Genomic DNA, 14,703 nt, shown 5'->3' with positions numbered 1-14,703 from the left:
TTCCACAAGCCCCGTACCAAATTGTGGCTCTTTGACGCTTTAGTTATGCCCACACTACTCTATGGAGCAGCCACTTGGGACCCAAGCCTTTATCATATGAGATGTGTGCCTCTCATGGACTATAACGGACCTCAAGCAAAACATTATGATGGCTAGGAACATATGGAGTGCCTATTGGTCATGATAAGGGCGAAAGCCTTAGTACCACAAGAGATCGAGCAAAGTTGGGTGCAGCACCCATGGTACTGGAGGCACTATTCCAGGCAATCACCTTCCTTTAGAGGATATGGCAGCTCCCTAAAGACTGATACCCTAGGCTATCTCTAGGGTCTTCAAGACAGCTTGCAACAAAGGGAGATAGACAGTGTTGGTATGCACATATGAGCACATGGCTGAACTTGCATGGCATGAATATAGACAATTTGCCACCATTCAATTATAGCCTTGATTGTTCCACTTTGAGTCTCAGCCATTTAGAGTTGAATAGAGTAATCAGAGCAAACATCACTAACGTGGAGACAGAGAAGACTTGGTTTAAGCCCCCTTTCCCATTAGGCACGAAGATGGCACAATACCAATGTCACTTCTTGCAACTTTCCCATGGTGGTTTCATAGTGAGGCCGAGATATATGGATGCTTAACTTTCTCACGAGCTTCAAGTTGCTATTGGACAGATTCGCACATTGAGACAAGTCGATGGAGCCATGTGGCAACAAATGAGAGGGTGTGCCAACTTTGTGGATGGGAGCCAGAGACGGAGGAACACTACATTTGTAGATGCACTGTATACTATGATATTCGAGGCCACTACCATTGCTTCTTTACGAAGGGCCTTTTCTTATTGGAGCTCCAAGACCATAGAGCAGCATTGTTATGGGATTGGAGGCAACCCCAGCCACATCCACCCCTCTAGAGAGCAGTTACAAACTTCTTTGGTATAGCAGAACCCCTGGCCACCACCACCTTAGACACTACATCTCCTACTGATAGGCACCATCAAGGGACATCATCACGTGGCATCATAGTAGACAGAGCTACAACATTATGCAGAGCACGACACCCAAGGGTGCTTGCTCGACAACGTAGACATGTTCATATGCAACACATTTGTGTCATGATTGCTCGTTACAGACGAAGATAATCACGATGACTCAATCGGAGATAGCTTGCAAAGTCTTGGTGGATTCCATACACTGAGAGGGAGATGCTCTATGCTCTTTTCAGTTTTTTCAATTTTCCATATTTTTTGTTTTCCATTTCAATTTATCATGTGGATCTAGACATATTCTATTTTCTTCTCTGATGAGAGATGATGATACCAATTGTATTAGTTATGGTCTCATACGCCATCTTGGCCTTCTAAAGACATTAAACTCTCTCTCTCTCTCTCTCTCTCTCTCTCTCTCTCTCTCAAAAATACCCCTTCTTATCACTATGGCCTCTCACAACATGCCTTTGTTAAGGCTCCTATTGTTGCCATGTTGGCAATCATACCCAGCTTAGCCTCTTTGTATGGAGCAGCGTGGACTCAGGATGCAAAATCCCATATGCACAGTGGTGGAAAGTGTAGCCTAGTCTATCCCTATAAAGCATTGTACTTGCTCTCTTTTTTAATGATATGATAAGTATCATGATGCTTTCCTCTTTCGACTAGTGTCATTGTTAGTCCATTACACAGGACTGTTTATGAGTCCAAGCTTCCATCTTGGAACCTAACTGTGTTTATGAGTCCAAGCTTCCATCTTGGAACCTAATTCACTTGTGTAACAGTTGTCCACTCATTGTCTATGTCAACATGAATCTAACCTTCATATTCTATCCACCATATCTTTTTTCATGCTCTAGATCTGACATTATAACATAGTATCAAAACTCAGCTAAGCATGGTCCAACTCTCCTTTCACTCCTCTCAGCTCCTCTTCATCTCAGTCCAGCTTAGTTTGAGTGTATGACCCCCATTCCTCACTTGAATCTCATAGTCGCCTTGTGGCAGCCATAGCTAAGCTGTACCTACCTCCATTAGAGCTCTCAGATCTCCCTCTACAAGCCATATCTCCACAAGGTTCCTTCTAGGCATATCTTCCTGGACTTCTTGCACTCCTCTCTAGCACCTTAATCGGTAACACTGCTACTCCCTGGCTTCGCCATTGCTGAAATTTGTCGCGGCGCCTTGAACTGCACCTGCAACCTATTGTACGTTCTGATCTCTCTCCACGCAGCGCAATTCGGCCTGCGAGTTTAGGGCAATTGAAGGTCCATATATGAGCTACCTCGCACATAAATCTTGTGTCATATGATCCACAGTAGCAACTGCAATCATCAAAAAACCAGACCTGCAAAAAACCCTAACACACAGAAAACCCTAACAGACAGACACCATAGCCATCTTACTTCAAGCTCAAAACCACTTCATTTTCCTCTAGACTCAACAAAGCTTTTACCACTCTTATCTAATTGAGAATTGAAGTTTCCAGCAAGCATTTCCCATTAAATCAGAGAGGAGGGGAGAAATCCAAGCATCAAACTCAACATCAAGTGCTTGAAAGCATAGTATCTATTGATACTTATCAAGTGTTATTTGACACTACATTCCTTGTGTCTCTTGACACAATTAAATCTTCTATTGCTTAAATCTAAGAGTTTTGGTGCTGATTTGCTGCTCCAGCATATGCAAAGACTCTCCAACTATTTGGTTCAAAGGGATCAGGTTTCACACCTGGCAAACCCGCATCAAGCTCATCCTGATGAAGAAGGATCTTTGGGCCATTTCCAATGGCAAAGAGAAGAAGCCTTGGGATACGGACATTGCAGCTACTTGGAAGAAGAATGATGACAAAGCATAGGCCATCATTAAGCTGGAATTAGATGACAACTACATCCACCATGTAGATACCTGTGAAACCTCTAATGATACATGGAAGAGATTAGATACTTTGTTTGGTGCACAATCAAAATCATCTAAGTATGGATTACTGATTGAATTTTTCAGGCTAGATATGAAACCTAACACATCTCCAGCAACTCATTTAAACTACATGGAAATCTCCTAACTCAACTTATACAGATTGATCTCAAGATGGATGAAGATATTTGTATTGGTGTATTGTTAAAAATCTTGCCTCTTGACTATAATAACATGTCAACAACATTAATCAACATGCTCCTAAACTAGTTGACATTAAGGCCTCCCTAATAGAGAAATAAAAGAAGATAAAATCTGAAGAAGAACCAAGCACCTCTAAAGATGAACAAATGTTATATGTCGATAATAGGTACAAGGGCAAGATCAACTGATATGCGCCTTCTACAAAAAGATTAGGCACACAAATAAATTCTATCGTGCCAGAAAGAGGCTTCAAAAGGCCTATCTAGCTACTGTTAAACAAAAAGAAGACCATGGAGCAAAAGAAGAAGAAAAAGAATACCACCAAGAGAAGGACAAGCCTCATCAGTCCTTCTACTCCTATTCTAATAGACTTTTTTAGCCTTGCATTGCCTAGCCCTAATGCTTCTGACATGAGCTTGTAAACTCCTCATGCAACCTTGTACTACAGCCTCTATACACTTTGTGAGGCCCCTGTTACAGCCCCTGGATGTCCACCATGTCTTTGGCACCCACACTTAGCCTTTTTTGCGACAGCCTCTAGTGTTTACCATGTTTGTGATATGCCCGCACTTTGCAGATGGTTGCTCACTAAAGCCTCTACACACTTTGTACTTCTCTGGTTGTGATTGAGGAGGGGTGTTGAGATATTGGCAATCACACCCAGCTTAGCCTCTTTGTATGAAGCAATGTGGGCTCAAGATACAGAATCCCATATGCACAGTGGTGGAAAGTGCAGCATGATCTATCTCTATAAAGCATTGTACTTACTCTCTTTTTTAATGATATGATATATATCATGATACTTTCCTCTTTCAGTTAGTATTATTGTCAATCCATTACACAAGACTGTGTTTATATATCCAAGCTTCCATCTTGGAACCTAATTCACTTGTATAACAATTGTCTACTCATTGTCTACGTCAACATGAATCTAATCTTCATCTTCTATCCACCATAGCTTTTGCCATGCTCTAGATCCGACATTATAACACCTATCACAAGTTAGCACCAATGCATAGAGGATGTCTATTTAACTTATTTCGATCCCACATACAACCATGGATAGTAAAAGTGGTCATTTACACACATCTTCCCTTTCTTCAAGGTATTCACCTCTTGCTTGAGTTGAATCTATTAGAAGTGGTCATATCACATGTTCACGGATGCCCACAACCTAATTTATGGGCACTCTCTTTATTCTTTATTTGGTAATTGGCCAACCTATTTTGTGGTAGAACTCCTTTATTTTTGTCTATAAAAGGAAGGAGTGTGGCCACAATCCATCGCTTCTTTTGCTTCCATATCCAATGTGGGTTTCCAGTGGCAGACGGGTGAGTAACGCGTAAGTGGACTCATCATATATAGTGACCCACTCCAAGAAATGCAACAACCAGTTGCCAAGCTTCATACTCACCACTTTCCACCCATGACCACAGCCACGCACACGTTGCCTCTTCATTTCTATTCTAACCCCTTCAAAGGAAATAAGGAATGTGATAAAATAAGCATCAATTCATTGTTGGCCAAGTAGACAGCCTACTTTGAATTGTATAAGTTCAATGACACCCAACGTATTGGATAAATACAAATTGTACTTCAATGAATGGTGTATGCTTGGTGGATGGGGCTACGCCCCAAATTGAGACTTGGGTAAATTCTAGAATGTTTTTTAGCATCAGTTGCTAACCCATGACCGTTGAGAGCTTTTGCACTCACAGTGATTGAGTGTAATCTTGCATTCAATATCCTAAAGTTGGAGTAATAGAAGATGGTAAAAGTCATTGCCAATGTGGGTTCAAGTGAAGGATGGTGGACCAGTGTCACATATGACATGAGGATGAAAAAGATTCATGAAGAGAAGAAAAGGATTCATAGAGCCCTTGATCGTATTCGGGCAACATGGATTAAATATGGTTGCTTCATTCTCATTGATGGATAGAGTGATTGTAAGAAACGAGGCATCATCAACATACTGGTCTCATGAGTTGTTTGAGCTCAACACAAGAAAAAAGTCCTTGGACGAATACTCATAGGAGTTCAAGAACCTTCTACTAAGACAAGCCTTAGATGACTTGTAGGTACTCCTCTACATGCATTGTCTTTCGGGGTTATCACCACCAAAGTACTAAAATGAGGTATGATGTAATCCTCTTAACTCATTAGAGGAAGCCTACAAGCATGCAAAGAACTTTGACAATGTTGTGGGGGTGATCAAGGGCAACTAGTCGATGGGCATTTTCCATTGAGCCATCTTGAGCTTAAAACTACAAAATGCCCCCCACAACACCAACTTCACATCAGTAAACTCCCAACTCACACTAAAATCCTAACTCACGAAAGAACAAGAAAGAAATGCAAGTCAACTCCGAGCAAGAATCGTTATAAGGGTTGTCGCTTTATTTGCCACCAGGCGAGTCGGTTCCACGAAGATAAGAAGTGCCCACAAAACAAGAAGGCAATAACGAACTATAAAGCTTCGGCAAATACCATGGAAACTACAAGTATGCTTCTTGAATTTTCAACACATGATTTTGCTTGGTTTATACAAGTGATTACTCAATTTGTCTTGTAAAAAAAACCATGTTTTGCCCATATGACCTCCTTAAGTTCACCGCCTTAATTAATGGCCAACTTGTTACGATATTGTTTGACAACGACTCCACCCATAATTTTCTTTCTTATGAAATGATACATAATTTCAACTCCACACAACAATCACAAAGCCTTTGACTTCCAACTTATGAATCTCGACCACATGTTTGTAATTCTTGGCATGTTGTGGTTCTTTATTGGATCATCCTCTCTTTGTATAGACTATAAAATCCATGTAGTTCGATGGTCTTTTTGTTTGTGATTGAAGGTTCGCCATCCTTTGAGACCACTAAATCTAATGTAAGTATGATATCAACCTTGGCATTCAACAAATGTATTTTTGTTTAGATGATATCACTTATGTATGTTTCTCAAATGTCTTCATTATAACACAATTATTTGTCATTTAATAATAATGTTAATAATAATAATTCGAGTATCAATAGAATGTTACACGACTTCACACATGTCTTTCCATCCAAGTTACCTAACTGAATCTTGTCATCTTGGAGAACATTAGATCAAAAGATAGAGATGTTGCTTGATAGCCATTATGTTTCTCATAACCCTATAGATTAGATTGAAAGAGGAGAAAGAGAGCTAAGCAATTACATGACTATCTTGCAATGGGATTTATTGAACCTAGCAAATCTCTATGAGAATGCCCATCTTCTCACTAAAAAGAAAGATGGCTCAATGCACATTTTGTGTGGACTATTAAGATCTCAACAAGGTGACCATCCAAAACATGTATTTGTTGCCTTAGTTGAAAGACCTTTTTGATTGATTCGATGGAGTGAGATATTTCACCAAGATCAATTTTAGGTCTTAGTATCATCACATACTGATAGCTCCTAACGAAATTTTAGAAAAATGTATTTAGTACTTTCAAGATTACACATGTATAGTGGTCTCAAAATAAGGCACTATATGTGTTGTGCATTCTTCACTTACAAGAAAGTGTTGTGCAATCTTCAATTCACTAAAGGCAAGATTGAGATGCTTGCATGAGATTCTTTCTACAAGACAAGGAGTTGTAACCTCTCATATTCTATACTATCATGATGAATTTTCATATTTGTATTCATAATGTTGCCTTTCACCTGTAGTATTAAGGTCTCTTTCCACCAATAAGATAAAGATTTACCACACGTGACAGAGACAAGGATTAAGTCCCCACAAATTCTTAATCAAAGAAATCTTGTGAAACCTTTATTCCTATGCCGTGAGTAGCATTATAACCCAAATCAACTTGGGCCTCCGCTAAGGTCTCTAAATAGACAGGACTGAGAATCATCATGTATGTAGCATGCTGCTGACAAGGAATTGGCTCCCAGTTGGTGGCAGAAAAAATTTGGATAGCCGCCCTCCAACAAGATTCATGCCCCTTCATGTGAGAGTTCCATGGGTGGGTGTTGGTGGGGAGTTTTTGGGTTTTTGGGTTGGGGGGTCTCCATGATTTGCCCTCTAATCTAATTTTCCTAACCACTTACAGACTAACTATAGATAAAAGCATGCGTGTCCTTGTCCTCCAATAAGCTTTTAACAATAAGAGAGTTTATACATATGTCTATCTGTAAGTATTAGATTATTATTACTAAGGTGCAACTTTGACAAATAATGGTGAGCTAGCCACTACTTACTGCAAGCAAGGACAAGCCAGCTCCCGCCATATCCTTGTGAAGCTCCCCACTAACTGACAACTCTTCCAAAACTGCCTTAGCGTGCTCCTTGCTAAATATTCTATATGAACACCTTAGAGAAAGCACCTTGAAGAACTCATGTTGGGGGTGGTTTTCACCAATTCGCTTCAATAAATCATCCTGCCAGTCATGACCCCAGACAAAACATGAAAACGCCCCTTGCAATGTTCGCAGTGTAAATTCTTCAAAGATGAGGATCACTTGTAGCTTACAATAATCTCTTCTGATTGGCTATAACTCGTTCCAGGATCAAGCAATTGAGAAAGAGCCTTGAATATTTTTTTGTCTTTCATATTGTGAAATTTCTGAAACTTTTCCTCCACCTTGCCATTGTCCAGAAATGATAGTTGCATCGTCTTCAGAAGATGCAGCACACGAGTATCCTCCAAGCTTATATCCTGAAAACCGAAAGTTTTCAAAACAAAATGTAAAAGCATATAAACTTGCAGACAAAATCTACAATAATATTTTCCTCATTGAAAGCCTACCTACAAAAAGCTTTCAAAATCCATCTGACCTTTTCTTTTTCACGAATTGACAAGTATTCAGACATATCATCCTGAAACCTACAAATTAGAAGACCCATAACCAAATGGTAAGTGGTTTAACAACACAGAGTACAGAGCCAGCATGCAGACAAAAAGAAAGACCTTTTCTTTTGTAAGAGAATTCGTCCCAAAGCCTTCTTGTCACTGTCCTCAAAAACGGAATACATTGCCATCCAATGTTTTGTCCTTTCCACCACAGACAGCTGACGTGGAAAGAGGTTATCTGAAAACACGATCTCAAGTGCGGCAGGTCTGTAATCACAAATGAATTTTGCTTCTACCATAAGAATTATAAGATAAATACATAAATACAGCTCTTGTAAAACATAAAATTCTACTTAAGCATTGACATGTTGCTACAAAATCCACCTTTGCAGTTTCTTGTGGAAGATGCAATCAATTCCATTGCTTCTCACTTGTGTAAAAGACTTCAGTCCACATAATTCATTTACACCAAGACATCAGTGTCAGCCACTGTCTTACTCACATAGGTGTAACATTCTAGTATCAGAGCCTCGGACAAAAGTCCAATTTCAGACTAATACCACGCACACACTTGGAGTTCTCCCTCTAATCACTCTGAGGAAGCAAAGACCGTTTCAAAGAAAATTGTTTTAACAAACTTGTGTTTCCATCACAGTTCAATGAAAAGAAACTTGTATCCTTTTTAATAGATTCCAACATTTTTTTCACTTCTGATGTAAAAGTATCTGCAATAGTGCGATAGAGCTGACCGCTAATGAGTGGTCACAAGTGGTGTTAGTTTGACGCAGTTGGTTAGAACAAAGACAAAACGCACTTCCATTCATATGACCCAATTGGGCACTTCTAACAAGAACTCAAGCATCAAGGTCAAACTCGCAAACCAAAAAAGATTGACGTTTTGGATTGCGGGCTAGATCTACCACAATAGATAAACACAATCAGCAAGATGGCATGACCATGAAAAGTCTATGCAATGTTCATGTGTATATCTTTATCTATATTGGGGCATCCCTAAATTTGTGAGATCCCTAAACTTGAGGAGGTCCCAAATTTTATGAGCCTTGGCTTGGCCTAAAAACGCAATCCTAAAAAATAAGGATGACGTTCTAAAGATAGTATGACAGTGCACTGATTGTTCATAGGTTGTTTTTCTTCTCGAGAGGTTTCAGCCAAAGAAGAAAAGCCATAAAGAAGACATAAGTATTCAAGATAATTATCATTCAAGCAAGAATCCAAGGAAAGAAGCCAATATGCTTCCACAACAAAAAGCCATAACTCGAAAGAACCTATCAAGAAGCCCATCTACTTTCAAGATGTGAAGACTGAAGTGGATCAAATGAAGGACCCATTCTACTAGCCTTGCTACGGAAAGAGTATTCTTTGGTCAGCTTCAATGCACCACAATAGTCCAAAGTGACACTAGCCAAAAGCCCATTGGATGTTTGGACAGCAAAGGCTTTCTTCGACACATGGATTGAGGCTAGGGATCACTCCATGCTCGAGGATGGCACTATCAAAACTCATATTCTTGCCCTTGACAAGTAGTTCTTGCCACAAGTTGCCCAGAGTGGGAGATCTTTTCAGCTTGTCATTCAAAGGAACAAGACCTTCAAAGGAACCTTCTTTATCCTTTCAATCTCAAACTGATGGCAAAACCAGTCCAGTGAAACCCTAAATAGCACTAATTATAGCGCACAATAAATTCATAAGATAAATAATAACTTCGAAATCCAACACATTACCACTTTGGGCTCAATTGCCCTCAAGAAATTGAGGCAAGCCAACACCCAATTGGCCCAAAACATGTTTGGTGCTTGTTGCAGTATTTCGTTTCATGTTAATCCCAAAATATTGTTGTACAACCAAGAGAAAGACCAATCCCCCAGAATTTTGTCGGCCTCACTGAAACTCAAGGAATGTGTCCAAGAGTTTCCAAATTCCTCTATTGACAAAGCACAATCTCTTACAAAATTCGGAATCTATGTGCTGCCCCAAATGACCAACAGCAATTATCATTCAATTTGCCAATTCCCAATCAGCAACACTTCAAATCCAAATTCAAGGCTCAAATCCTCAATTTCTGTTGCCAAATTGCATGTGCATCTGACTGGGATGAGAGACAATGAGAGAGAGAGAGAGAGAGAGAGAGTTCTGATTTCCAACCCTGAATTCACCGTGTACAGGAGTCACCAATAGCATTAAATGTTATATGTTGTCACCAACAACCATTGATGCCAAGGAAGTGTTGAGAAACCCATTCATTAAATTCGTTTCAGTAGCTTAATTCATATTTTGGTTTCCATTTACAGCCCCAAAAAGGCTTTCTTTGTATCGTAAGTTAGTGTCTTAGTGCCACCCGAAAGAGCTGGTGCACCACACTACATATTTCAGTGGGCGCCACCTAAGAGAGTTCCATGGCTCATGTGCCTATAAATAGGGCATGGGTATTCATCCATTCTTCTCTCCACTCCACACTTACTCTCATTCATTCTTCATTATTCCCTCATCACAACTTCAGCCTTGGCCCTCTACCATTGCTGTCCACACCCCTACCTTGGCGGATATCTCAGTTCATGGTGCTGTCCAACTAATCATGACACCTCTTGGACGTCTTCTTCACATCGTTGTCAGCTCCAGAAACTCCAAATTGCAGCATTTTAAGTCCACATGGCCCAACAACCTGTTCTTCATCATCTTCATTGCTGTGTTTGCTGGTTTCACTCCTCCTTGGAATAGTAGAGCAGATCATCTTCATCATTTTATTGTGTGCTTCCACCTTCTACTGCCACCCCAACACCCAAGCAATAGTTCCCAGCCATCAGCCACTTTATGAACGCTACGTTTGCAGCAATTTCAGGCCGTCTACAGCAGGTTACATCCTCTTTATCAAACCTACATCAAATTGTCAGAGATCATAGCCTGTCCAGCTGCAGCAGTCGGACCAGCAGCACTGCTGCACAGTCGGACTGCCACGTGGCAGTCCGACTGCCTGCAGCCACTTTTACCAGGCTGCGCCCCAGTTTTGAGCCCCATTCCAGGCAGCTTTTTCGCCTATTTATTGCTGACGTTTTTCAGCAGTCTGCCTATCATTCTCTGTCGCAGATTACAGACCGGTGCTGTGCAGATCTCTGTCTCTGTTCGCAGATTTCAGACAGCAGACAGTGCAGACTGCAGCAGACTTCGAGGTGGACAGCAGGTCGCATCGTCGAGGTGGAGACACGCAGTCCAGCGCACTGCGCCCGTGTATATCTTTGTATTCAGCATTCTTTATACAGCAGATCTTCAGTGTACACTGTCTCTCTCTCTCCCTTCTCTCTCTGCGTTCTCTCTCTCTCAATCCTACGCTTCCGCACCGCTGCACTCTGACATGGTATCAGAGCAGTGTTTGAGGGCTGACTGAGCGCAGAATCAACCTGAAGAGGAGTTTCCATCGCGACACAAATTTGCGTTTTTTGCGTTTAAGGGCAGACAGGAGGGCTGCGCCTTGGAACAAGGCTGAAACGAGTGTGGGCGCACAGGAAAGGAGTACAGGTGGTGGATTTGCTGCTGTTTACTGCTGTTTTACGCGGAGAAAGTTTGAGTTTTCAACCTAAAAGTGCAGGTTTTGCTTTTTCATCGCCTCCGGCGGGTGAAGGAGCTTCGGGACGCTGAAGAGCCTTAGCAGGCTGAGTTTACTCAGTCAGAGGGGGCTGCTTTTGCGTTTGAGAAGGCATTGCAGGTGAAGATGTCTACAGAGATGGACTTGGAGTTCCAGGCGATTATGGACCGGAAGGTGCCTGTCCTACCGGCTCTTCCTACAGATCAGAAGCTCGACGGCGACAACTACCGCATATGGCGCGTTATGATGTTGGCCATTCTGGAGTCCTATGATTTGGCGGAGTTGGTACAGGAAGATATTGACCGGCCTTCGGTAAGAGATGAGTCCAAACTCTCTTCCGATGCTCGTGCGGAGTTGGCCAGGGCCCAGTCTCATTGGGACAAACTGAATGCCAGGATTCGATCCTTTCTCTTTCTATCATGCACTACAGCCGTGATCGCTCACATCGAGCACTTGACGGTGGCTCGTGAGATATGGCTGGAGCTTGATCAAATGTACAATCGGATGACCCTGATGAAGAGGGTTTCTTTGGAGGTACAGATGCGGACCTTGTCCGTCAATAAGTCTTCTTCGCTAAGGGAACACATTAACAAGCTAAGGCAGCTACAGATGCAGGTTCAGAATGCGGGGAAGCCGATCTCCTCCGAAGACATGGCGATTACACTTTTGTCCCAGTTGCCGCCACGATTCGGTACATTTTACTCTGCCCTTATTGCTTCGGGGCGAGAGTCTACTCTTCGGTGGGAGGAGTTGGTTCCTATGGTCTTGGACCAAGAGGAACAGTTAAAGGGACAGAATGCTTCCAAGACGGAGGCGTTGACAGGTCAAGCCTCTCAGAAGAAGGGGAAGGACCAAAAGAAGAAGAAGGGGGATAACAAGTCCAAGAAGGACAAGGACAAGGACAAGGACAAAGACTCCACATGCCATATTTGTGGAAAGACTGGCCATTGGAAGAAGGATTGCCCTGACAAAGACTCGAAGGACACCAAGAAGAAGGAAACCAAGGATTCTGGAGCGGTGGCTGTACCCTCATCAGCTGCATTTCTACACTTAGTTGTCATTGAGGACGCTTCACCGAATGCTTCTGATGCTGCGATGGCGGCTTCCCAATCTCGAGAGTGGATTATTGATAGTGGTGCCTCACGGCACATGACTCCTTCATCAGATGGTGTTGCCCAGCTGCGACCTTCGCGTGGGCAGGTTCTCATTGGAGACAGCTCTTCTGTTTCTATTGCAGGTCGGGGTAAGATGCAGCTTATTCCGGATGGACGAGGTGGCACCCATACCTCAGAGGTTTTGCATGTACCAGGATTGGGGTACCATCTCCTTTCAGTCCATAAGATTTGCTCCCTTGGTCTTCTGGTGGAGTTTGACAGTTCTACAGTGCGAGTCCTTGATCGTGAATCGAGGAAGGTTCTATCATGTGGATATGAGGAGAACGGCATTTACAAACTGAAGTCTTCCACTGCTCTCTCTACTCTTCTTCTTACCTCACAGTCACAGTCTGAATTATGGCATGCTAGGTTTGGTCACCTGAACTATGCCTATCTTCGGAAGGCGTCACGGGGACAGCTTGTTCGAGGGTTGCCGGATATAGTGGTGAGCCAGCAGCCATGTGTCTCCTGCATAAGGGGGAAGCAGCATCGGGATGCCATTCCCCACACCGCTTCGCGGCGGTCTACTTCACCGATGGAGTTAGTATCTACGGATCTATGTGGCCCTATGAGGAATGAGTCCCTGCGTGGGAGCTCGTACTTCATGCTGATCGTGGATGACTATAGCAGGATGACATGGGCCTACTTTTTGGCACTAAAATCAGAAGCTTTCTCGCACTTCAAGGATTGGCTTCTCTTTGAGGAGAACCGATCAGGCCGGAAGTTGAAAACCTTGCGATCCGACAAGGGAGGTGAATTTGTCTCTAATGAATTTGCTCGGTTTTGTGCAGATAGAGGAATTCACCAGGAGTTTGCCAATACGAATACTCCACAAGAAAATGGTATTCTCGAACGGAAGAACCGCAGTGTGATCGAGATGGCGTGCACCATGATGGAGCACCGACAGACCCCCCAGGTTCTGTGGGCCGAGGCTGTGGCTACTGCAGTCCACATTCTTAATCGATCTCCTACTTCGGCCGTGGAAGGGATGACTCCATTTGAGGCGTATTTTGGGTCGAAGCCAGATGTTTCTTACTTTCGGGTCTTTGGGTGTGATGCCTATGTTCACATTCCCAAAGCTCACCGTGACAAATTCGAAGCGGCTTCCCGCAAACAGGTATTTGTTGGCTACAGCTCCCAGTCCCAAGGCTACCGACTGTATGATCCCGTCAAGCGGGATGTATATACTAGCCGTGATGTGCGGTTTGTGGAGGTTCCGGCTTCTTCAACGGGTGAGGAGCATCCTGTTCTTGGAGATCCAGGGGAGAGTTTGGCTCCTTCTACAGTTCCACTGGAGCCTGTGCCGTTTGATTATGATTCTGTTTCTGACACAGAGTCTACTGTTCCACCGGATCCTTCTGAGGAGTTACCACCGGTGGACATTCCAGAGTCTTCTACTGATGGAGAACGACGAGGGGAGGTTCGGCCTCCTCCTGGCTGGGCCCGTGACACACTCCGTGATTCAGGGATCGAGGGGGTTCCTGAGGAGTGGGGACCGCAGGATGATCCGCGGCGGTCACGGAGGCACCAGGCGCATTCTTCGGAGCTTGTGTGCTCCAATTATTGTTTGATGTCCCGAGTTATGCAGGATCGAGAGCCCACCTCCGTGAAGGAGGCTTTACAGTCCGCCCCATGGAAGAAAGCTATGGAAGCTGAGTTGGAGGCTATTGAGAGGAATGGCACTTGGTCACTTGTGCCACGCCCCCCGAAGAAGAAGGTGATTGGAGTCAAGTGGGTCTTCAAGACCAAATATCTCAGTGATGGTACTTTGGATAAGCACAAGGCTCGCCTTGTTGCTAAGGGTTTTGCCCAACGCCCAGGGATTGACTGTCATGACACCTTTGCCCCTACAGCCCGTATGGCAACCATTAGAGCTGTTCTTGCTTTGGCTGGCCATAGGAGTTGGCCTGTTTATCAGCTGGATGTGAAGTCGACCTTCCTGAATGGTGATTTGAAGGAGGAGATCTACGTTGAGCAGCCTCCTGGCTTTGGTTCTTCGGACGGGAAAGTCTACAGG

The 14,703-nt window shown here is 43.2% G+C and overlaps 1 protein-coding gene across 5 annotated transcripts in view; it reads right to left on the bottom strand.

Moving 5' to 3' along the window:
• LOC148018230 (sister chromatid cohesion protein PDS5 homolog A-like) overlaps positions 1–14,703 on the bottom strand; it is a 203,863-nt gene that overhangs the window by 156,943 nt on the left and 32,217 nt on the right. For all 5 annotated transcript variants that reach the window (XR_015687776.1, XR_015687777.1, XM_087662284.1 and 2 more), the window contains exons 10-13: positions 8,052–8,201; positions 7,919–7,967; positions 7,614–7,799; positions 7,342–7,521 (exon numbers count right to left, since the gene is read on the bottom strand). Coding sequence is in view for 3 of the 5 variants with exons in the window: in XM_087662284.1 (XP_087518410.1) it covers positions 7,342–7,521; positions 7,614–7,799; positions 7,919–7,967; positions 8,052–8,201 (565 nt within the window). In the remaining 2 variants the exon portion in view is untranslated. The remainder of the gene's footprint in view (positions 1–7,341; positions 7,522–7,613; positions 7,800–7,918; positions 7,968–8,051; positions 8,202–14,703) is intronic.

Source organism: Lygodium microphyllum, chromosome 21, assembly GCF_053477565.2.
Source record: "Lygodium microphyllum isolate KBCC chromosome 21, Lygodium_microphyllum_v1.1.10, whole genome shotgun sequence".
Classification (NCBI taxonomy): Eukaryota; Viridiplantae; Streptophyta; class Polypodiopsida; order Schizaeales; family Lygodiaceae; genus Lygodium; species Lygodium microphyllum.
The sequence above is the reverse complement of the archived record's forward strand: the minus strand, read 5'-3'. Positions and strand labels throughout refer to the sequence as shown.